At 43.3% G+C, this 25,399-nt stretch overlaps 1 protein-coding gene across 6 annotated transcripts in view; it reads left to right on the top strand.

The window, feature by feature from the left end:
* Nucleotides 1–25,399, top strand: part of LOC129712037 (endophilin-B2-like) — a 61,208-nt gene that overhangs the window by 31,355 nt on the left and 4,454 nt on the right. For 2 of the 6 annotated variants that reach the window (XM_055660179.1, XM_055660180.1), the window contains exons 4-9: nt 9,203–9,336; nt 10,054–10,146; nt 12,521–12,583; nt 17,886–17,909; nt 22,720–22,809; nt 25,108–25,208. In XM_055660179.1, coding sequence (XP_055516154.1) covers nt 9,203–9,336; nt 10,054–10,146; nt 12,521–12,583; nt 17,886–17,909; nt 22,720–22,809; nt 25,108–25,208 — 505 coding nt within the window. The remainder of the gene's footprint in view (nt 1–9,202; nt 9,337–10,053; nt 10,147–12,520; nt 12,584–17,885; nt 17,910–22,719; nt 22,810–25,107; nt 25,209–25,399) is intronic. The other 4 variants (XM_055660183.1, XM_055660184.1, XM_055660181.1 and 1 more) reach the window with 3 other exon arrangements.

Here is a 25,399-nt window from a genome sequence, read left to right on the forward strand (position 1 = left end):
TGTGGACTATTTTAAGATAGCGTGATAAATGAAATGATTATACTGTCAAAATGATTTGAGTTTTCAAAACATTTTATTTTTGCTTTGTAGCTTATTAGTCACAAAATTAAAACATGAAATAAAATAAAATTAAATAATTGAAAACATAATTAAACAAGAAATAGGTATTTTGGGCCCTCACGACCCCATTCCAGTCCTTCACAGCACAATTTTGGGGAGCGGCTGGAAGTTGGTAACCACTGATATAGATGCTTGAGTTTGATAGTACTTAAACACGGAGTGTTTCAAAAATCATTACACTTGATGACATACTTTTGAAGTGTAATATCTTTAATTTAGGGAATTGTGATGATATCAAATCATAAATGATCATATCATTGTTCCGTGTCAAAACATGATAATAGACAATAGGTGCAGGAGTAGGCCATTCGGCCCTTCGAGCCAGCACCAGCCAGAATAGTTACTATTCTAAGGTAAGAAGTATTGGCAAAAAACAATGGTGGGAAGGTTCAGCAGGTCAGACAGCACATACAGTAAGAGGAGTCGTTAACATTTTGGGTCGGGATGTGCTGTATCTACTATGTTTTGCTTTAAGTCAGGAGCCAATATGTGGGACCCTTTAGTAAAAGAACAGGAAAGCACTGGTGAATTTCTGGAGGTGGACCACAATTGGGCGGCTGTGATCCAAGGCTCTCCCATTTTATGGGGCGAGAGGGTGAAATTGGAGCATGGAAGGTGATAAAACAGATATCAGGAATGCAAACTTTAGTTCAGAGACAAGATGAAAATATATGGAGATTATTCTTTGGGGCAGAGAAAGGAAAGTACCAGAGGTTTACAAAATGATACGTAGAACAGTTCAGCACAGGAACAGGCCCTTCGGCCCACAACTTGCCGAACCTAATGCTAACCTGAAACTGATCTTTTCTGCCTGCACATGGTCCATGTCTATCATTTCTCTGCGTATTAGTGTGCCTCCGTTAAAGGGAAGTGGATAAATATTACTATTCAGAAATAAAGACTTCCTTGGTATGGATTCCGTGGTGAAAAAACCCAACCTTTGTTCAGATGTGACCGACTGAGTGGTCTATAATCTGATAGTGGGCCGTATAAGTGTGTCGTTGCTGGAATAAATCTGCCCACCTCGCTACTAGATGTAGCTCAAGCCAGGATGACAGGTGAATATCCAAACAAGCAGGAAATTATTTCTGAGGGTAATCTTGTGTTTAGTTTGGTGGTTGTTATGTTGGATTCTATGTAGAAAAGAAAGGGAAGGATTAGTATCAGGGATTTCTAGTCGAAAACATGGCAGCAGCCCCTTTATATTGATGTCCTAAATCAGTTGTGTTGTATTCATTGTGCGTTTGTGGGTCTGTTTCGCATGAGTATTTGTAATTGATACTTTGCTCGTAAAAATGATCTGATTCTGGAATTGGCCGAAAGGATAGAAAGATCTTTGCTATAAATTGGATCGGCCATTTAATGGACAAACTCGAATAGTTTTAAGTCGTCCCCTTCTCACAGGCCCACCTGGTAGGTAACTCGAGCCTGTATAATATCTGTAATATGTATTTATAATATAATATGAAGATTAATTAATGTACCTTTTGAGGATTGCATGAAATCTAAATGTTGTGGCTTGTTTACCTCGAAAATGGTTGCCTTCTGTAAAGAAAGCTCCATCGTTAGCTCCACAGTCTGAGTGCCAGTGTGTGCAGCAACACCATATAGTCACACAGGCACTGCATTGGCATCAAGCCTGGGGTGTTGCTGCTTGTGAATAGATACATTCTGGAGAAGTCGGAGAACAACGGAGCCCTCTGAATATTAGCAGGTGTGGTGACAATGGCAAGTGATGAACATGCTCGATACAAGCTGAAATCAGCAGACTTGCCCCTGTAAATGGAGCACGTGGAGGTCCTGGGTGAGGGGGTGGTCATGCAACAGAGGAGCCTGGCCATGAGTTGGGAGGAGGCTGTGTTGTGTTGCTGCTGCTGGCAGTAGGTGGGAACTCGTGAAATGTTGAGTCTGACACGGTGAACCACCACCAAAGACACAGTGAATTGTGGTCGCAGTCCAGACCGTCACAAACCAACCTCCCTTCCATTAACTCCATTTATACCTCGCGCTGCCTCGGCAAGGCCAGCAGCGTAATCAAGGACGGGTCGCACCGGGGCCACTCCCTCTTCTCCCCTCTCCCATCCGGTTAAAGGTACAGAAGTGTGAAAACGTACACATTCAGGAACAGTTTCTTCTCAGCTGCTATCAGACAACTGAATTATCCTACAATAAGCAGAGAACAGTCCTGAACGATCTATTGGTGACTCTCAGACTATCTTTGATCAGACTTTGCTGAGTTTTACTTGCACTAAACGTTATTCCCTCATCATGTATCTATACACTGTAAATGGCTCAATTGTAATCATGCATTATCTTTCCGCTGACTGAATAGCACGCAACAAAGGCTTTTCACTGTACCTCAGTACACGTGACTATAAACTAAATTAAACAAAGTGTCGCATTGGGCATCAGCTGAGAATGGGTGGCAAGTTTGCTCAGAGATGATTCCAAGGTTCAAGCAAGGAATTGGCTCCACACTTGGTAACGATGGCATGGATGCCTCATCGAGATCAGGCCATATGCACGGAAGGCATGGTATATCAGGTGACTCGATGGGCCGAATGGCCTAATTCAGCTCCTACATTTTCTACCAGACTCTACTTATTTGCGATATATTAAGAATATCCTGTTAATGTTCAGCTGAGTGAACGACCTCACAGCAAAACCAAAGGAACCTGCAGAGTTACTAAAATATTGAGGTGGCCTGCTGTGTGTGCATACAGGAGTACTGCTGTGTGTGTCCATTTATCTCCAGCCTCCTGTACACAGCTCAAGGCAACTCAAGCACATTAACCTGTAAATAATGAATAGGCATGGAGGTTTTAGGCTGCAGCCTGAGACATGACTTGCACAGTCAAAATTATCCTCAACAGCTTTATGTAAAAATAACTACAGCGATCATCGTGCACAAGCACTGACCCTGTGGCTGGTGATTAGAAAACCAGGGCCTTTAAGATTGAAATCTGAGCTTTCACACAGTTTTCATCAAATCTGGTATTTTGGCACAGTGGGGGGGGGGACTAATTCATTTTGATATAACAAAAAGTGAAGATACACAAAATTGCTGGAGAAACTCAGCGGGTGCAACAGCATCTATGGAGCGAAGAAAATAGGCGACGTTTCGGGCCGGAACCCTTCAAACCCTTCAACAAAAAGCAATTGGATATAACAGGGGGATATAACAAAAAGCAATAAATCCTGGTTACAGCTCAACTTTAGAGAAAATAGTAGGCTCATTTGTGTTGTGTGTGCAAGTTAATATTCATCTTCCCAAATCAAACAATTTGGTGCAGCTGATAGAAATTTTCCAATTGACAGCGGTTTTCTTGAAAGCAACTCATTTTGTTTGCCTGTCCAAATTTGGTTTTAAACAATTACAAATATTTTTGTTTAAATGTGTTCCGCTGAAAGGTCACCTGCCTGAAACATTGATGATATTTCTCTCTCCACCGATCCTACCCAACTCCTGAACCTTTCCAGCAGTTTGTTTTAGTTCACGATTCCACAGTGGTGTGTGCAAGTGTGTGTGTGTGTGTGAAAATCATAGCGTTAAACCAGGCAGAAACAGGCTACGCAGTCCATCACACCCGAGTCAGGCTCATTAATCTCTCCTTCCAAGTATCCAATTGTCTTCTTTTCGGCAATCCATATCCAATCACAGCTCAAACCATCAAACTAATTCTCCATCTGCCTTTGTTTTTTTTAAATCAATTATCATAAATCTGTCACCTGGTTACTTAACTTCTTGTCAATGTAAAAGAACATTATTCCTGTGTACTTTTCCAAATGCCCTTGTGTATTCGTATTATTGATGGATTGAAAGATTGGCTGCCTTTGGGAGGATTAGTCGCCAGCATTTTACTCAACTACTGGTTTATCATGAAGGTCATCCCTTGAGACTGTTACAGAACAAACCTCCACACTCTCAGGCTGAGCAGTGCGCCTATCCGGATTTGTAAAAATTAACTTGAAATGTTTCAGTAATCCCAGATATTAATCTTTTGCTTTCTGATGGAAATTCAACAAGCAAATGCAGGGGGGAAGGAAGCAACGCATTTACAGCGTGTTTAAACCAGCAAAATGTGGCACGGACACGTCAGTAATCAGGACAGCCGAAGGGAATACTGAGAGTAGTCGGTATTAATTTGGGCAGGAGGTTTATTTTTTTCCAAAATAAACTTTATTCAGAACATTACACACAAAATAAAAACACTGCAAAAACGTTTCGGACATTCTCAGTGGCTATACATTCATTGGTGTCATAGTCGGTAGTGTTTATACCTATCTTTAAACAAAATAAAACGTTCTTGCTGTTACGTGAGACCCGAGGGTGATATCCATTCTGTTTGAGGGAATTCAAATTTACACTTGAGGGGTGACCCCCCCAGATTCTGCCCCTCAATGTTCAGCAGCAGCAGCAGGATCCTAGGCAGTGATCATCACCACAGAGTTTTGGTGTTGGTTGCACCAAGTTTCAGTGAGTCCCTCAGCACGCTCTCCTGCAGTCTGGAATGGGCCAGTCGGCAGATCTTCCGGCAGCACTCGATTCCCTGACGGACAGTCCCCTTTGTGGCGGGGGGGGGGGGGGGGGGGGGGGGGGGGGGGATTTTGACGGAACAGGAAGGATGTGACTGGGAGGTGGCCCCTCACCACCGGCCAAGTGAGGTCTTGGTGCTTGTTGCTGAGATTGTGCCAGATAAACTGTAGGTGTAAACGGTTTTATTCAGTGCAAGAAGTTCAAGTTCAAGTGAGTTTATTGTCATGTGTCCCTGATAGGACAATGAAATTCTTGCTTTGCTTCAGCACACAGAACATGGTAGGCATTTACTACAAAACAGATCAGTGTGTCCATATACCATTGTATAAATATATACACACATGAATAAATAGACTGGTAAAGTGCAAATAACAGATAATGGGTTATTAATGATCAGAGTTTTGTCCGAGCCAGGTTTAATAGCCTGATGGCTGTGGGGAAGCAGCTATTCCTGAACCTGGTCTGGGAGAATATCTCAATAGAATCTCCCTGAAATCAAAGAACATTGAGATCTTATACTCTTTAAACACAAAGATAACAGTAGGCAATTGCAATTATGACAATTGAAATTGTATTCATAGTTTACTTCATTATTTTAAGTGCAGGCAAATTGTTCCATGCAATTACAGTGGGAACACATCTAACTGACAGGGCACATCAAACAGCTTTGTTGAGACAAAATAGTTCTCATCAATATTCTAAAAGCTTCTGAGGACAGAAGCTTAGAACAAATATGACTATGATAGACACACAACGCTGGAGTAACTCAGTGGGTCAGGCAGCATTGTCTGGAAAAAATGAATAGCGACGTTTCGGGGCGGGATCCTTCTTTTGACTATGACAATGTTTGATGTGTTAAAATGGCAATGACTGGAAGCTTCCTTCATCTCAGTCTCGCTATAAAGGCCAACATGCCATTTGCTTTCTTCACTGCCTGCTGCACCTGCATGATTACTTCCAGTGACTGATGTACAAGGAAATGCAGGAACTGGGAGAACAGTAGGATGTGGTGAGCAGAGGATTGAGCCGGGGGGAGTTCTGAGAAGTAGTGGTCTGCTGGGAAAGATGGAGTGAAGTTCGTGGGGCACTGGTAACAGAGTAGTAAGCGTAGCCTGTATTGCAGTGAGGAAAGGAAAAGCCCACATTGATGAAAGGTTCGTTGAGTCGAATGCTTAGCTCGGACACCAGGGGATTTGAAGAATCTAAGCAGATCCAGCAAGGGGATGACATTAATGATAATAGTTTGCTAACCTTTGATGTATTTATGCAAGGCAGTGTTCGATTAATGATGGTGAAGTATAGCAGCTGGCTAAACAGGATATATTTCAGAGGTTGTGTGCTTTCATGGCTTAAATGATTTCACATTTGCTGGAATTAGAGCCTTCTACAGCACAAAGAAGCCATTTCAGGCGGTGCTCTGCATAAGCCTCCTGCCATCTGGTTAGTGTCCTTGAATATGTTTGATAAATTCAACTGTGAACTTCATTCAACAATCAATAATGCCCTGAGTCCCACCATAGTGGACAGCACTGTACATTTTATAGATGATCAATTTTAGGAATATCAATTTTATTGTCACTTATCTCCTGACTAATCTCAAAACATTAAATTGCTGCCTGTGACCTGCACAAAGTCTGGTCGAGCAACTCTCCCAGGGCTGCTCTGTGCCTTTTGGATTTGATGTTGCATTGCAGGGTCCAAATAGAAAGCCAAGCATTCCGCCCGCTGGGTACAAGTCCGAAACATCTTCAGCTGTGCTCAATAAAGTCAACCCCTCTCCTCCCAAGCCTAGATGGGCTGTGGCTGTGACGAATTATGAAGCTGGGCTTTGAATCAGAAGCTGAGGTAGAAAGGGCACAGGACTGGTTTGCTCAAACTCTGCCCGAGGAAACGCAACAGGCAATACTTGAAAGCGGGACGTTTTGATCGTTTTAGTGTCGTCAAGTTTATTTGTCACATACGCATACGAGATGTGCAGTGAAATGAAAAGTGGCAATGCTTGCAGATTGTGCAAAAAGACAATTACAAAACAGAATCAAAAGTTCCAACAAGATAGGGTGGGTCGCCTCCAATAGTTCTAGACTATATAACACTATATATAATACTATTTGTGAAATCTTTATACGTGCAAATTAGCTGCTGGTCTCGCCCGCAAAACCTCCTTGGAATCCTGGACTCCGGGAGAGTCTATCAGAAAGCAGCTTTCCTTTCATTGCAGATGTATAGGACTTTGATTAGGCAGCATTTGGAGTTGTGTGTACAATTTTGGTTGTCCCATTACAGGAAGGATGTGGAGGCCTTGGAGAGGGTTTAGAAGAGGTTTACCGTAATGCTGCCTGGATTAGAAGGTATTAGCTGAAAGGGGAGAGCAAACAAACTAGGATTGTTTTTTCTGGAGTGTTGGAGGCTGAGGGAGACCTGATAGATGTGCACAAAATTATAAGAGGCACAGATAGGATTGACAGTCAGAGCATCTTTTGCTAGGGTGGTAATGTTCAGGACTAGAGGGTATAGCTCAATGGGGCAACATTTAAAGATGTGCATGACAATTTTTTTTTTACCGTAGACACAAAACGCTGGAGTAACTCAGCGGGACAAGCAGTGTCTCTGGATAGAAAGAATGGGTGGCATGTTGGGTCTGAAGAAGGGTTTCCGACCCGAAACGTTACCCGTTCCTTCTCACCAGAGACGCTGCCCGTCCCGCTGAGTTACTCCAGCGTTTTGTGTCTAACCAGGCTAATTGGATGCAGCTGCTGCCCCTTTGGCCCTGGCCTCAACTCAGATACATAACATTGTTGCTTTTCAATGGTCTTGGACTCTTGTGGCCAAGTGTTGCATTTATAACGGGGTCCGTTGGCTAATCAATAATTATTTTTTCATTTATTCATCCATTTTACATAATGGATTAATTTTTGACCATCTGATTTAAAAGCTTGCCATTACCATATTAGTTTTATATAAATGCTGCATACTTTTAATTTATTCATATGATCAAACTGCATGAAAAAGTGTTTAATTTATTTCATGGTCACGTGTATCGAGGTACAGTGAAAAGCTTTTGTTGTGTGATATCCAGTCAGTAGAAAGAGCACACATGATTACAATCAAGCTGTCCAGAGTGTACAGATACATGATACATTTAGTGCAAGGTAAAGTCCGATTAAAGATAGTCCAAGGGTCTCCAGCGGGGTAGATAGTAGCTCAGTGCTGCTCTCAACTTGTTGATGGGATGATTCAGTTGTCTGATAACAGCTGGAAGAATCTGTCCCTGAATGTGGAGGTGTGTGTTTTCACACTTCTGTACCTCTTGCCTGATGGGAGAGGAGAGAACAGGGAGTGACCGGGGTGAGGTGAGTGAGATTGAAATGTTTGGGATGATGAATGTGTGCCTGTGTGGACCTTTTGTGAACATGGTGACTTCTGGAAAGATTAGAATCAGTCGTGGTACTTTTGGCGAAAGGGTGGAAGCATATGTGTTAATGGTGGACTGGGAGCATTCGCTGCTAGCGAGTGAACAGTTATAACATGGTCGCTACAAACATTATGATGCAGGGAAGGATGGAACAGGAATGGCGTGGTGGCAGGGTAATGAAAATGATAGACTTGGTTTCTGTTTGTTCACCCCTTGCCCTGAGTATCCTTTCTATGAGTATCATTGGCCATAGATACTGTGCATTGAGCAACATTCTTACATTCCCCAGCATTCCGTGCAAGAGGAACAAAGTGAGTGTGTGACATTGGGGAACAGTGACAAGTGAGAAACCTCTTGATGCAAAGTGAAAGAAAATCCAGAACGGCAAAAATAATGCGTTGTGGACCCTCTGGGTACAGGTGATGTTGATGCTCCAAACTTGCCCTCCTGTGTAGCCTCTTCTTCAGCTGTGTGTCATCCACCCTGCCCTTAAAGGCACCAGCGTTATTTGCCTCAACTCATCTTCACTGCGGAGAGATCATTGTTTTTTGCCACTTGCTGAGTAAAGTGGCATTTCCTCTTTGCCTTATTTTACTTATTTGTGACTTTTTTTGTATTTATATCCCTGGTCTTTACCTGCCCCACAGGCAGAAGTAGCTTCACTACACCAGCATAAGCCAACCCTCTGCTGGGCATTGTGTCACCTACTTCTTGCCTTAACCTGGAGCAATATTCAGAAGCGCGGGTTGCCGAAGTGATTAAAAATGCACATTCATTGTTTGAATTGAAATCTCCTGCTTTCTCTGTTTCTCTTTATCTCTCCACCATCTAAACTCCCCCCTGCCCCTCCACCACCCTCCCCCTCCCCCAGCCCCTCAACCATCTACCCTCCCCCCACCCCTCCACCATCTAAACTCCCCCCTCCTCTCCATCGTCTACCCTCCCCATCTCCCCATCTACCCCCCCCCCCCCCCCCCCCCCACCTCGCCTCTCCACAATCTATCCTCCCTCCGCTTTATTCACTAAGTATAAGACTGTGTGGGAGATCTTTGTATAATCCAGCTGGTGCTTTGTGCAGCTGAGGTGGAGAGGACAGATATCCACGTGTGTAACACTGTGCATTACTACCTCAGGCAGCACTCTGATCAAGGTTGGGGAGGCACAGCGACGGCTGGGAGCTGCGGACCGTGATTTCATTCAATCTTCTATGATTAACTTCCTGACACCACTCCGTAACTTCCTGGAAGGTGACTGGAAGACCATATTGGTGAGTTTTGCACAATTGCCCCCACATTCCCATTCCCACTGCTAGGGCCAGTGAAAGGCTAACTCCCTTGTCCAAGTCCGTGGCATTATGGCAGTCCCAGTCTTATTGGGATTGTTAAAATCCCCATCTATGCCAACCCTGTTAGGCTTGCAGCTGCCTTCAATCTCCTGGCTCTTAAACTTGTTCTTGGCAGACATTTGTTCTTGGCAGACATTGGCCCGTCTCCACTCCTCTCCCAGCGTTCTCTCCCATACTACAATCAATCAGTTTGAAGAAAGATCCCTTCCCAAAATGTCGCCAGTCTATTCCCTCCACATATGTTGCCTAACCTGCTGAGTTACTGCGGCAATTTCTATTTACCTGTCAAGCTGTAGCTGACTTTGGTGCAGGAGTAGGCCATTCAGCCCTTCGAACCAGCACTGCCATTCAATACGATCATGGCAGATCGTCCAAAAACAGTACCCCGTTCCTGCTTTTCCCCCCTATCCCTTGATTCCGTTAGCCCTAAGAGCTAAATCTAACTCTCGCTTGAAAACATCTAGTGAATTAGCCTCCACTGCCTTCTGTGCAGAGAATAACACAGATTCACAACTCTCAGGGTGAAAGAGTTTTTCCTCATCTCGGTCCTAAATGGCCTACCCCTTATTCTAAAATCGTGACCCCTAGTCCTGGATGCCGAAGGTGGAATGGTTTTTCTGCTTTGTTTTTAACGTGCAGAGGGAGAGAAGACTCTTGGAGAACAGACGATTGGACCTGGACGCCAGCAAGACCCGATTAAAGAAGGCAAAGGCAGCGGAGGCCAAGGCAGCAGTAGGTCACTTACTTTTCAATCCTTCTCAAGGATTCATTAACTCTCCTGAGTGTTCTGGCAGCTCGTGCATGTTTTCAGATGTGGCCCTAAGCCGAGACACTTAACTAGAGGCTGCACCTCTTCATCAGTGCTGATTGTTCATACTCTGAGGGTTAATGTATTTGCATGAGTCTCTCTTTCCCCTTTCATTTGTCAATAACATTTGAATAACATCTCTAATTCCATGTCACAACTATACTGTTCCCAGTCACCCTTTACTGACTAATGTTTTTTTTTCTGTTGTGTCCTGCACAGTGTGAGGGAGATGTAAGTACTTGTTGGTTGAACTGCTACTTTCTCTGGTCTAATTTTCCATAACAATCCAGAAGTGATTTAAAAAAAAAAAAATTGATTTGTTGCCTGGCTGCTACTCTGATCCACAGTTGGTCCTGATGAGACTTTCGCAGGAGCAGCTACAGCAAGTCAGGGGATGTCCAAGCTGCATCCCTCCTCATGAATTAGTTGAACCACTGTGTGTTTCTGCAGTAGCCTTGAGGAGGGTGTGGAGATGGGCTTTAGTGGCCGTGATCAGTGGAGATGTGCTGAGAGCTGCAACTCATTAGATCTTCCATTCTTCATAGGGTTCTGGGAGCAGAATTGGGCCATTCGGCACGTCAAGTCTACTCATCCATTCAATCATGTCTGATCCATCTTTCCCTCTCAACCCCATTCTCCTGCCTTCTCCCCATAACCACTGGCATGCTTACTAATCAAGAAAGATACAGAGTCTGATTGGAGCTTCCCCCACCCCTCCTGACATTGGCAATAATCAGTGTTGCTGATCTGCTTGCCTACTCATTGATACCAGAGCTGATGGAGAACACAAAGAACCTCTGAGGTTGCTTTTATTTGAAAGAAAGTTCTCTTCTCTAACTGCATGAAGTAGAAATCGAGAAAGATTTATTAACTAGCTGCAGTCATCAATTTTCTTCCTTTACAGTCCTACAGTTCCTCTTTAATCTCAACACCTGCCCCTTAACCAGGATCAAGGATTCCAACTCAAGACCCAGCAGCATGCCTGAAAGATAAATTTGACTATATTTGGGGGGGGGGGGGTGATAATATGTGGAAAGACACTAATTACATTGGTGCATGCACCCCTACTATACTTAATAATGACAGGGAAGAACCCTGCCTTCCCATATCCCCTTGCCAATCTTCTTCTTCGACAATCAGTGGGAGCCATCACTTGTTGCAATAGGTGATGGTGGTAGCAGAATTAGCTCAGGATACTTCCAGTTTCCAGCCTCGTGACGTGGACCCTTCCCAATGATCCCCCATAAATCAGACTGGTGCAATAGAACCTTAAACCTCAAGAGTCTTCCCATTGTCCAATATTTTTATGCTCCGATACTGATGGGGGTATTAGGAGATGTGAATTAATCAGTTTCAAAAGGGATCCCTTTTTCATGTCCTTTTGCTTCTTAATTTTGTTTCATTTCCTTCAGTGGAGATGCCAAACCGGGGTAAAAAGCTCTCAATTAACGATAATGCTCCATGATATAACGTTCTGGAAAGTTTAGGATTTGCCCTACATGTTCAAGTGATGGTGATGGTGCAGAAGGTACTTCTGGCAGCTTGTTCCATATGCCCACTGCTCTCTGCTTAAAAAAAGTTGCCCCTTGTGTTCCTATTAAATCTTTCCCCTCTCATCTTAAAACTATGTCCTCTGGTTCTTGATTCCCCTACGCTGAGTAAAAGACTGTGCATTCACTCTATCCACTCCCCCCATGATATCACACTTCTATAACATCACCCCTTGGCCTGCTGCACCAAAGAGTAAAGTCCTTGCTTGCCAAACCGCTCCCCATAGCTCAGGCCCTCAAGTCCTGGCATCATAAATCTTTTCAGCACCCTTTCCAGCTTGCTGAGATCCTTTCTATAGCAAGGTGAACACAGTACTGCAATATTCACCTAAACTCCCAAGTCCCTGGATCTTGAACCAAATTTCAGGTCAGTTTAGTTGAAATTAAATATGTGATTTGAGCAATAGCTGTAAACTATAACGCTGACCTGCAGCTATTATTGGGGGACACAGATTTTCCATCCAACAGTATTATCCCTTTGTAGAAACCCGATTCATTCCTTGAAGGCCCACCACTCCACAGTGCTCTACTCCTCGATGCTTTGATTAAACTAAGCTCAGTGTTTCACTCGCAGTGTGTGCTACACAATATCAATTGAGTCCAGTTCCTCTGCACATCTGCAGGCCTGATCCTGTTTTCTGGTTTGGAGCCAGCGTACCTTTCAAGTTTGAAGTGACCTACCTCGTTAAGCACGTCCTCAGATATTTTGCATGTTTTTTTTCTGTAAAATTCTCTTCCCGCCTTGTAGGCGACACCAGATTTTCAGGAGACCAGGCCTCGTAACTATGTGCTGTCGGCCAGTGCATCTGCGGTAAGACATCGCTGGAGCCTACAAAAATCAACCTCCCAGCTATTTTATAACTCTCTCTCTCTCTCTTTCTCTCCCATATTGTATGATATAAGGATTGGTGACCCTTTTTACTCAATGTAGCAAATTTTAAAATTGCAACCTTGATTTGTGTTGCTAACTCTGGAATGTAATCCTGGAGATTTTTTTACCCTCACCAACCTTGGTCAAACAGCCATACATTGGCTTATATAAACCTTGAAGAAAAAAATCAAGGCGAACATTTTACTAGCTTTTTAAGATTTTTCTGTTGTGGGTTGCTCAGAGTCATGACTCCAGGAGCAACTTCCTGAAAATGAACATTTGATAGCGATTGCAGGCCTATCCTGGAGGTTTGACAACCACCAGCTTAGGTCAGGGCATTTCAGACCCACCAGCATCGACCTAACAGCCTATATATGTTCCATGCATCCTTCTTGTTTTTGACCAACACCTCAATTTCCCTCATCAGCCAAGCTTCCTTATGTTTGCCTGCTTTGCCCTTCACTCCAACAGGGATGTACATATCCTGAGCTTTCGGCAGCAGTTTTAAAAAACATCCCACTTGGCCGATGTCCCTTTACCCTTAAATAACCTGCTCCAGTCAACATGAGCGAGACCATCTGTCATACCCTCAAAGTTGGCCTTACCCCAGTTGAGTATTTTTACACATGGACCCTCACCGTCCCTAACCATAACTATCTTAAACCTAATCGAACTGTGGCCACTGGCCCCAATGATGTAGATGTAATTGTCTCGATCATCCATGAAAGACGGAATACCACCATGTCCAAATGATGCTTAGTTGTCTCTGAGGCAGCTCTCCAAATCCAGGCAAGAGTGAGCAGGGTTGACTGTGTTGTACAGGCCTTCCCTGTAGCATGGTGGTTTAATCCAACTGAGTGGCTTGCCGTGGCCGTGGCATGTTCAGTGAGGTTAACAGTCAGCCACATGTCCCACAATGTGTCAGCTGATCCTATCGATATGGCCTTTGGGATCTCTGCATTTCCCCCGTTTTCCCAATAGTTAATAGTGAGCCTGTTCTGATAAAAAGCATCACCAATCCAATACCATATTTATTACATACCCACTTCTGTCTTTGCTCGGTTTGAAATCCTAATTATCTACCTTGTGTGACAATTTTACACACAAATGTAGCAGAATTTTAGAAGCTCTGGAATGCAGTACAATTTTGGTGTGCAGGTTGATGGTGAATCTAACTTTCACTTTCCCACCTCCGTGGCATTAAAATCTTCATTTGCCACCTCCTATTCTGCGATGTGAATCCTGCTGCATTCTACTGAGTCACAATTTTCAATTCTATTTTCAATACTCAGATGGTATGTAATAAGTGACATTAATTGCCCCCTACAGCATTCACCCCCACTAACCTAGATTAATCTGCTACTAACCCCATAATCATCGAGGAAAGTTGAATTTGTCTTGAGTCTTGTCCAGTGTGTGTTATGGGTGGGGAAGCAGTCAGTGTACCTGCGCAACAGAGGGAGAGACTTATCAACAAATTAGCTCAATAGAACAACTTGATAAATCTGCACTGTGGTCCCTAGACCTCCTGCACTGGTATCACTGTGTCAGTTTCCATTTATATTCAGCCTTTAACACAGGAAAGAGTGCCAATGTGCCTCACAAATGCAAAGGCTTAGCCAAGGAAGGTTCTTGTAGGAGGTTGGGGTGGAAGATAGGAAGCTAATGGAAGGAAATCCCAGGGCTTTATGTATTGATGCCTAAAGCAACAGTCGCCATGATGGGCGCCTAGACCACAGGAGTCCTGCACTGCCTGAAGACCAGGAGCCGAGGGGCTGGAAAGGGTGACATGAACGGGAAGGACCACGACCTTGGAGGAATTGTAAAACCTAAAAGAGAATTTTTAATCTGAAGCATTAATTTTTATAAGAATCATTAGAAGGGTTAATCGTTGTCTCTGTGCCACCTGAGAACCCCCAGCAGTGCTGTAAGGTACGTGAGGTGTGGAGATGCTGAAAATCTGCACATGTGCTGAACCATGCACATCCAAAGACTTGGAAACCAGGACAGTGTTTTATGTTGTTTCATTGCCTGACTCTGAAGTACCTAGTGATCTTTTCCTATGTTAAAGACACAATATTTATGCTGCTTTTTGGCATGGTAGATCACACAGTCTTCCAGACGACATTTATGTACATGTCCCGTTTAATAGCATCGTTTTATTTGTGGAATTGGTTCAGGATTAACTCAGGAAAATATAAGTTCATATTTAATCTTTGTAGTCACTTATTTTTACTCCCGGTTTTTCTTAAGACAAATTCAACTTGAAATTTAACTAAACCAATAACTGTGTTTCATTGAAAGAAAAGAAAACATATTTTAGAACTTTGCACAGATCTGCTCAAACCTGCCCACTGATTATGCTCTAAATGTTGAGAAATGTCCAAGTTCGATTTTTTTTTTAAAATTGCGATTTTTGAACAAAGCCGAGAGTTTTGCTCTCTATCTGGTTGGAGTTTTGTCCTGATGGTGAAGCATGAGTGAAGATTCCTACATCACTGCTGGTTTGTATCAGATTTTCTTCAACGCTCACTAGCTGTGTGGGCTATTTCCATGTTGCTGATTTGACTAACTTCTGATCTGATTCTATCGAAAATCATTTTAGTTTTCTTCCTCCAGAGCTTTTGACTGTTGAGGTCAGCTTTGCACAGACTTGCATTATCCGTTAGCCAAAATAATACTTCTATTAGCAGTGCCAAAGATCATTAGGTCGGAATTTACTGAGATTTTAACCAAGTTCAAATCAAGGTCTGATCTATGTGCTCCGCTCTTTAAGGCAGAATATTTGATCAAGTCAAAAGAATCAGTGGAGGGAAGGGTTTGGGGTGAAACGTGGAACTGAGGCCATCTCTGTGTGAATGGCAGAAGGTCTGGGAGGTGGTTCCATCTGGATGTGGTTTGAGGGATGTTGCCGGGTGGGGGTGGGTGGGCAAACGTGGGTTCCTAACCCTGAAATGAATGGACTGTGAGAGGATGCAGAGAGATTTTTACAGCACCTTTTGAGTTGGAATGTGTCACATGCCAAATTTGTAAAATGTAGACATTGTGCTGAATTCTTCACCAAAAGGAAGTGCCTTCTGGGCTGGAAATCCAACATTCAGTTAATTTTGTATGTGTTTGCGTTGCCCCAGCATTTCCTCTCTTTTCCCGTGTTGTTGGCCGCACCTGACTGACATGATATCAGACCTAGTTTGGGTAGGGTGGATATCAGACCATCAGAATTTATCATTACCCACCTGGGGTCAAGCTCAGACTGTAGTTGTGCCCTCCAGCCTTCCAGCTATTTTGAGTCACCCATCCGTATCCTCCAGAGTTGTTGCCTGACCTGCTGAGTTACTCCAACACCAACATCCACAGTTCCTTGTATCTGCCAACTGCTTTACTCCACTGAGAGACGGAAAATTGACAGTGAACCTCTGGTAAATTTCATCGACCATGCATATTTCTAATGGACTGGAGTCAGGAACATCCATATTTTAGTCACAAAGTTCAAGGAATCAGATTTTGAAGGGAATGTGGGAATCAGAGAAGATTAAAAACAAATTGTGAAGATCAATCCTTCAAGAAAAATGAACTTTATTGAAGACCCAGTGTCTGTTATATTGTTTAAACCTGCCCTTGGCCTAGAATAATCTTGTAGGAAGGAACTGCAGATGCTGGTTTAAACTCTAGATAGACACAAAATGTTGGAGTAACTCAGCGGGACAAGCAGTAGTTCTGGATAGAAGGAATGGGTGACGTTTCAGGTCAAGACCCTTCAGTCTGAAGAAGGGTTTTGACCCGAAACGTCACCCATTCCTTCCATCCAGAGATGCTGCCTGTCCCGCTGAGCTACTCCAGCATTTTTGTGTCTATCTAGAGTTTATCATCTGATGTATCAGAGCATTAATTGTGAGCCTTGTTACAAGATGTTTCAGATTGTGTAAAGCATGAACTGAATTAAATGCTAGGACACTAGTTTTAAATCATTCCATTGAATGGAGCGGTGTGTTGCTTATCATCTCTAGTTAGTTGGAATCTTTCACATTTACAATTTAAATATGATTTCAAGCAAATCAGATCATCAGTTTTCTAAGCTGCACAAATGAAATTAACAAAACCAGCGCCCAGCCTTGTGAAAGAATTAAGTAAGATATCTCGGCATCATAGACATGATAATGTGTTTTCACAGCGACATATAGAATTGACTCATGAGCGATAATTTTAAGTTGCTGTTCATAATCACGCAACAAGCAAACTTTGTCTTACACGTGAAATTAATTATATTCCCTGAGGGAATAAGCTAATAGGCCAGCATTGATAGATTGGAGAAATAACAGCACAAACGTAACACTAAGTGTGAGATTAAAACATTAATAGTATAGCAGACATTGGTCTTACCTGCAGTAATGAATGCAGTAAACTCTGATTACCCAATGTGCAGAAATCCCAATAATTTGGCATCGAGTTGACTGGGGCACCATTCCTATTCTCCATTTAAACTCATAACAAGTGCAAGGTGATGCATTTTGGAAGATGTGTAGGACAGATATTGTAAATGGTAGATCACTAATGAATGCTAATGAACAGAGGGATCTTGTGGTTTAAGTTCATAGTTCCCTGAAAGTGGCTACTCGGGTCGATAGGGTGGCGATGAAAGCATATGGTTTGCTTGCCGTTATCCAATTGCCAATGAAATTGAGCATCGATTTGTTGATCATTTCATCCTAATCTGTAAATTGCCACTTTTTGTACCACATTTACAAAACCATACATTACTCTCCTTAAACTCAGACCTTTTGGGATTTGCTGATCCTTGATTCAATTGCAGAACTGTTGACTTAATTCATACTTCAATCCTTTATCTCACTTGTGTCCTTTTGGAAAAACAACCCTCTACCTAAAATGTAACCCAGCTTTTGGTTTGTTGATCTCTGGATTTTCTTCATTTGACAATTGCTGGCAAGTATAGTCCCATATGATGACAACTCTGCTCTAGAGATGTCCCTTACCAGGGTTCGCTATTTTTTTGCCTCGTTATTCAATGCAAATTCTTAGCCAAGGTCTGTGGTCCATATTAAACCATCAAGAGTTAAGATGCTGTTGTCCACAGTACAAATATGTTTTCTGTTCTTCTGCATGTTTGTGTTTATGTTGTGTTATCATCATAGTCTGACCATAGCTTACATTGAACATCAGTAACAATGAGCTCCTTCTCGTGTCAAACACTCATCTCCTTTCTTGTTGCTGTGTGGATTTGCAGCTCTGGAGTGAGGAGGTGACGAAAGTGAGTATCCAAAACCCAGGGAGAAATATCATAGGCACTGGGAAAACTAGGCTACTGGTTACTTGGTGATTAATATTGGGGAATTTGTAAAGATTTATTAAAAAGGTGTTTTACAGGCAAGTGTCTCAGAATTGATCAGCAATGTTTCAAAAACCTCCGACCAAAATGTGAACTTGCTGCATCTGTGATTCGATCTCCATCTGTTCCCACTTCCATTCTTGGGGATGATTGTCGTTGGTTCAAACATTGGTGAGCGCTATAAGATTGGCTCCTGTGGTAACCCTAATCCCAATCCCCGGTATAATACCTAACCCCAGTATTAATGGCCTATGTCAGGTGATGAAGAGAAGATTTTGGTCATAAGAGGGAAGGTTATGTTTCAGTTTAGACGTACAGCATGGTAATAAAAAGCATGGTCTGAAGAAGGGTCTCGACCCGAAACTTCATTCATTGCTGCCTGTCCCGTTGAGTTACTTCAGATTTGCGTGTCTATCGTGGTAATAGGCCCTTTAGCACACTGAGACCACACTGACCATTGATCACCCGTTCACACTAGTTCTACAGTATCCCACTCTCTAGGGGCAATTTACAGAGCCCAATTAATCTGGAAACCTGCATGTCTTTGGGATATGGGAGGTAATCAGAGCACCTGGAGGAAAACCACACTGGAGAAAGTGCAAACTCCACACAGAGAGCACGCAGGGTGGGGATAGAATGTGAGCGCTGTGCGGCAGCAGCTCTGCCAGCTGCACCACCGCGCTGCCCTATGTGATGTGAAGAAGAGTGATGACTGTTCCAGTGTGGCCATTGATATTGAGGCAAGGTTCTGATTTAATAACAGCAGTGGTGAGGGAATTCTGTGCAATGCTACAACACACTCAGACCTTCCCCAAAAGATCCCGGTAATAAACGCCCCACAACAAGGTACAGATCATTGATGATGGGGATTGAGGACATGCACCCATTTGTGCAGATTACCTAAAAACGGCACAGCAGCTCGAGAGCTCTCAATTCATCAATCAGTACTGTGAAGAAATGCTGAGAGGCCAGGGGACTGAGATGTCAAAAATAAGAAGTTGATATATTTTTTTAAGTGGAACATGATTCTCTAATGTGAAATTTATCGAGCACTGTACAGTAAAGCACCTTGCTCCCAATATTAACAAAAGCGGAGCAACACTGATTCTGTATAATAATCAAATGTGAGATGTCTACTGTTTCACATTTATCACATTTTGCATTCAAAGGGTTGTAATTTTTCACTGAAAAACCAAGTAGATGATGGCACTTGAACTTGGAGATAGATCAACCCTCTCCGGCTGCCAGAGTGTTGAGCAGGTTGCTCTGTATTTGCCATGTGACCAATGCTCTGGTCTTTCCATGTCTATTGGGGTGGGAGGAGATCGATGATGTTAAAGCTGCAACGTATAGAACACACTGAAGCAACCACTGATGTTGTGCTTTGTAAAACATCATATCCTTTACATAGGAAATCAAATTATATTCTTTACACCAAAGGCATGAATTAATTCCATTTTCTAGTGTACTTTTGTTGCAGCTTTATCAACAGATGGAATCTGGCTTTTCCTGGGTATTTTCAGATTTTAAATATTTTTAATAATTTAATTGATTAACCATGCATGGAATTAAGACTGGTCAAGGAAATAAAAGGTGTGTGTTAATACGCGGGTCTAACGCTGATGATTCAGATACCTTTATTGCATCAAGCTGATCCGGTTTATCCTTACTGACTCTTGCAAAGTGGCTGCCCACAGCTTGCTCCACCTTGTGTTGGATTCTATTTTAATCTGACCCGTTTAACACATTAATGGGATAGCTGGCTTTTGGCCCTGGTCTTTCATTTTCTAACATTTTATTGATGTTCTCTCGCTTGAATATCTTTTCTGGTTTCTGGGGCGGCGGGAATCTGCGATGATATTTATAATGCACTATATAATGTAATATAATGTTTTGTATTAACATTGGCATGCTTTTATTTGTTCCTTTCACCGACCGAAAGAATAATGATACTTGCAACTAGTTTTGGCCCTTTGTGCTGAGAATGAGATCTATCTCTCAACCGTCAAAAGAATTTCCCATTGATGATTCTCTTGCATGTAATAAATTGTAGCTCACTTCAGCCAGACTTGGTTTGGTCAGTCAGCCAGACTGCAGCTGACTGCATTGTTTAATATTGAGAAACATTAGTGCCAGTACACATTGGATGTGGTGGAATTTAAACAGAGGTATGAACTACTGGAGATCATTGTTAATCTGTTGGAAAGTGTTAATGAATGACTCATACAATTTCTCCCTCTTTATATAATCTTTTGGTTGTACATTTTAAGACAAGCATTTTTACATAGGGCCATTTAGTCACGAATATTTGTTTCTGTTTAACAACTAGCCGGTGAATATAATATATTAACTGTTCAGCCATCTGGGCTGGAAGCAAAACATTGGCTGCTCTAGAGATGTTTGACCATTTATCACGTGTAGGAACGAACTGCAGATGCTGGTTTAAACTGAAGATAGACACAAAAAGTTGGAGTAACTCAGCGGGACAGGCAGCATCTCTGGTGAGAAGGAATGGGTGACGTTTTTGGTCGAGACCCTTCTTCGGACTGGTTAAGGATAAGGGTAGCGAGAGATATAGGCGATGATGTAGAGAGATAAAGAACAATGCAATGAATGCAAAAAAGTAAAGATGAAAAAGGAAGCAGGCCATTGTTAGCTGTTTGTGCGGTGAAAACGAGAAGCTGGTGTGACATGGATGGGGGACGGATAGAGAGACTTCCTCTACACTTCTTCCCACCTGTCCCGAGTTACTCCAGCCTTTTGTGTCTATGAACATTCATCATGTTTAATGCCAATGAGGTTTCTGACTAGACAAAGCTATTCACCTGATCAGTTACCCACACCTAAAGCTGTCAGGTCCCCCCCCCCCCCCCCCCCCCCCCCCCCCCATCATAACCGACCCTCATTCCTGATGCCCCAATTTCACTACCGGGAGCTCTTCTTCCAAGGTTTGTCTGGGATCTTGTCCCTTACACCGCAGTTTTGTTCTTTAAGTTGATGCAGGGGATACTTGAGCCTTGCAGAAATGAGTGTAAGAAATCCAATCCCACTTTCAAATCAGCAATATGTTCAAAGAAAGGTGTGCGTTCTGTGTATCTACTGTGTTTAGCAAACCACACATATACACACACTTTGAACACCGGGCAATATGTCTCATCCAGTGTGAGGGGGTGGGACTTACCGCAGCCAGCACTTTCACTCAGCGACCAAACTCCACAAGGTCATCTGTTGCCAGCCCTGATTTGTTCCGGCCTTTTCTCGCCTCCAGTTCCTCCCCCCCCCCCCCTTCCCCCCACCCCCCTTCTATCTTTCATGTCTGAAGAAGGGTTTCAACCCATCTATTCCTTTTCTCCAGAGATGCTGCCTGACCCGCTGAGTTATTCCAGCATTTCCTGTCTATCTTCACCACAGACCATGTCACCAAACATTACTCACTTTTTTTTAGTATTTCCCAGTAAAATAGTGAGTAGAGGATGATTACCAATCTAGTGTGTGAAATAGATTCTATGTACATGCAGGAGAAAGTGCTTCACACTGATGGTGAAACCAGCTCTCTTCTCCATTCTGGCTGGCCCCTAAGATGATGGTCAATTAAAGGGCCTGTCCCACTTTCACAACCTAATTCACGACCTCTGCTGAGTTTGCCCTTGACTCGTACTCGCAGCAGGGTCGTCACAAGGTCGTAGGTAGGTCGTGATGCTAGCTGTAGGTACTCGTTGCATCAAGTAGGTCGGGGCGTTTTTCTAGCGTGATGAAAAATATCCACGAGTAAAAAAAGATCGTGAATTAGGTCATGAAAGTGGGACAGGCCCTTTAAGGTGCTACTCTCCTTGGTCTCCAGACCATGAACCTTTTTGCCACGACCACTGTGCTCTTGTTCATTTCCAACTCGAAATTTGTGGTTTCCAATTCACTTTTTTCCATGGTGTTTATTTTTTGTTGTCCCATTTTGTATGTTTAAACCATTGCGAGGGATGGCTTCAAGATGATCCAATGCATGTGTGTCTGGATTGATAAACCACCTACTACAAAATCCGTGGGCTTACAGGCAACATATAAGCTGATCACATTGAAATATGTCAGCATTTGTAAAATAGGCGAAGAGAATTGATCTTTTATTTGTATCTGCAATGAACCGATTATTTTAGTTACAGTTGCACCAAATTGGCCAACTTGAAGTCATAAACACTAACAAGCCTATTAGATGAGTGATAGGAGTTCAGACCCTGGAGAATAGAGGTTGTGCAACAGCTGTCTATACCTCATTACGGAGTGGTTGGCCCAGCTCTGAGTTTTACCCTGCTCCAATTTTAGTGTGTTCGTGGTTCTTCTGGAAAGATCTGACAGTGAAATTGAGTAGTGTATATGCCTTTAACCATTTTACACCTTTAATGCAATTTATGGATGAATTGAGGCAGCAGCTAGTAGAATGTCCATTGACAAAGGTAGTCCAATCTAGACAGCCTTCTTGATTGTCTTTGAGAAACTCAAACCTGTTGTGAGAATCACCAAATCTTGATGTCCGAGTTGCTGATGGTTCACTCATCGAAACACAGGCAGATGACTGCACAAAGGAAGCAATCTGGACAGATGCATAATGGTTGCTTTGGAAAATGTAAACCAGCACTGGTTTGTATTGGTGGCTGTGTGAGTTGTTTGCAGATTGCCGTGTTAATGTGTAACTTTGTTCAGGCTTTGCCTTTTCCCCACCCACCCACCTTTCCATTTGCAGGCAGAGCAAGAGTTGCGAGTGGCACAGACGGAGTTTGACCGGCAAGCTGAGGTGACCAGGTTACTGCTGGAGGGCATCAGCAGCACTCATGTACGTCACTGAATGCAACAGGGACATTTCTGTTTGTGACAATTTATAATGTTCCATGCCTCTTTGCTTCCTATATTTAAAATGTTCCATGCTTCCGACCAAAAAAGGATGTGCTGGCTCTGGAGAGGGTCCAGAGGAGGTTTTTAAGAATGATCCCAGGAATGAGTAGATTAACATATGATGAGCGTTTGACGGCACTGGGCCTGTACTCGCTGGAGTTCAGAAGAATGAGGGGGGGCCTCATTGAAACATACAGAACAGCGAAAGGCTTGGATACAGAGGATGTGTAGAGGATGTTTCCATTAGTGGGAGAGTCGAAGATTAGAGGTCATATAGCCTCAGAATTAAAGGATGTTCTTTTAGGAAGATGAGGAGGAATTTCTTTAGTCAGAGGGTGGTGAATCTGTGGAATTCTTTGCCACAGAAGGCTGTGGAGGCCATGTCAGTGATATTTTTAAGGCAGAGATAGATAGAATCTTGATTAGTACAAATGTCAGGTTATGGAGAGAAGGCAGGAGAATGGGGTTAGGAGGGAGAGATTAGCCATGATTGAATAGCGGAGTAGACTTGATGGGCCGAATGGCCTAATTCTGCTCCTATCACTAATGATCTTAGGAAATCTAACGCCGTCTCTGGCAGCATTGGATTTATATAGACTTTAAAATGTGGAAATGGGTCATTCATTGAACTGCTTTATATGGTTGTCCATACTTGAATTCCCTACTAAATGTATCAGTGAGACTCCATTATTTATAACTCCTGGTTTCATTTTCTCCCCATCTGCCCTGTTAAGCCCTTTAATAATTTCCAACCTTTCACATGTTTTACTTGTGCCTTCTTTTAAATCTAATATTGAGCATCAGCACAAGAGGCTATCGAGCCAGTCCAAAACTCTTGACAAGTCCCCAGTAGTATATCACAGAAATGGGCACATCTGCCCTCCACATCCCTCCACATCTGCCCTCCACATCTGCCCTCCACATCTGCTCTCCACATCTGCCCTTCACATCTGCCCTCCATCTGCCCTCCACATCTGCCCTTCACATCTGCCCTCCACTGCCATCCACATCTGCCCTCCACTGCCCTCCACATCTGCCCTCCACATCTGCCCTTCACATCTTCCCTCCACATCTGCCCTTCACATCTGTCCTCACATCTGCCCTCCACATCTGCCCTCCCATCTGCCCTCCACTGCCCTTCACATCTGCCCTTCACATCTGCCCTTCACATCTGCCCTTCACATCTGCATTGACCGTCAAGCACCCATCTACATTAACCCAATTCTTTGCCTTCTGCATCTGCATCAACTACCCAGCACCTCCCCAACCTCTACCCACCCTGATTATCTATCCAACCGTCTACACTAGGGATCCAGTGTGGCAAGGGAACCCCTCATGGGCACAAGGAGAACGTGTGTGTTGTACACAGACAGCCTCTGGAGATCAGGATTGAACCCAGATCCCTGGAACTATGAGGAAGCAGCACTACCTGCTGCAGCACTGTGACGCCCAGTCTAATTAAACTCAATCCCCTGCTCATACCTTATCGCCCTGCAACTGATTTTTACCCTTTATCTTTCCAAGTATTTAAATGTCCAATTTTTTTTATTTTGCTGGTTATTATTGAATCTACATTGCGGCAGCTGTGTAGGGTATAGTCTTAGTTCCTTAGTATGATGTGTTATTGCATGTAATGAGGTGGGATTTACATGGCATGGCTGTACTCTGATGCTCAGTATTGACCAGGATAGAGGGTCTGATCAATGTTAAATGGGGAGGAAGCTCAACGGTTTAAAGGATACAGCAGTAACATTAACACATTCAGCAGTTTGTTGAGGACCTCGTGCTGCTGATGGGATACAATTAGAGCCAGTTGGTTGTTGGATTGACACAAAAAGCTGGAGTAACTCAGCGGGACATATGTAACCTACATACTTGTACGTCTTTGGTGTGTGGGAGAAAACCAAAGATCGGGGAGAATGTACAATCTCCATACAGACAGCGCCTGTGGTTGGGATTGAACCTGGGTCCCTGGTGCTGATAGGCAGCAACTCTACCATTGCGGCACCATGCCGCCCTTCTAACTGAAATAAATGTTTCCTGCAAAAGGACTGTCCCCCCTCTTACTTCCGAATGAATCCAGAGACTACCCTGCCTGAATGCTACATCAGGGGGAGATTATGTTGCCATTTCTTTATGGTCTGAGTAGGAAGTCATATTCAATTGAATAATTCAAAGCAACAGATTGTGGTTGTAGAAACAAGTTGAAACCTCCCTCTCTCTCTCTCTCTCTCTACAGATCAACCACCTGCGCTGTCTGCATGAGTTTGTGGAGGCTCAGGCCACATATTACGCCCAGTGTTACCAGTATACAGTCGACCTGCAGAAACTCCTGGGCAGGTGAGCAGCTGCGGCACCAAATTAAGTATTCAGAAGCAATTATCCGAGTTAATTTCAAACATTCCATGCGACATGTACAGACTCTGGGTGCTGTTATAAGGAATATTAGATCTGCCGGAACAACACAATAAATCTCACCTCTGCAGTGGCACCCATGTTCAGAGATTAAATGAATCCATCAAGGCTACATT

The sequence above is a fragment of the Leucoraja erinacea genome, chromosome 31, assembly GCF_028641065.1.
Source record: "Leucoraja erinacea ecotype New England chromosome 31, Leri_hhj_1, whole genome shotgun sequence".
NCBI classification, from domain to species: Eukaryota; Metazoa; Chordata; class Chondrichthyes; order Rajiformes; family Rajidae; genus Leucoraja; species Leucoraja erinaceus.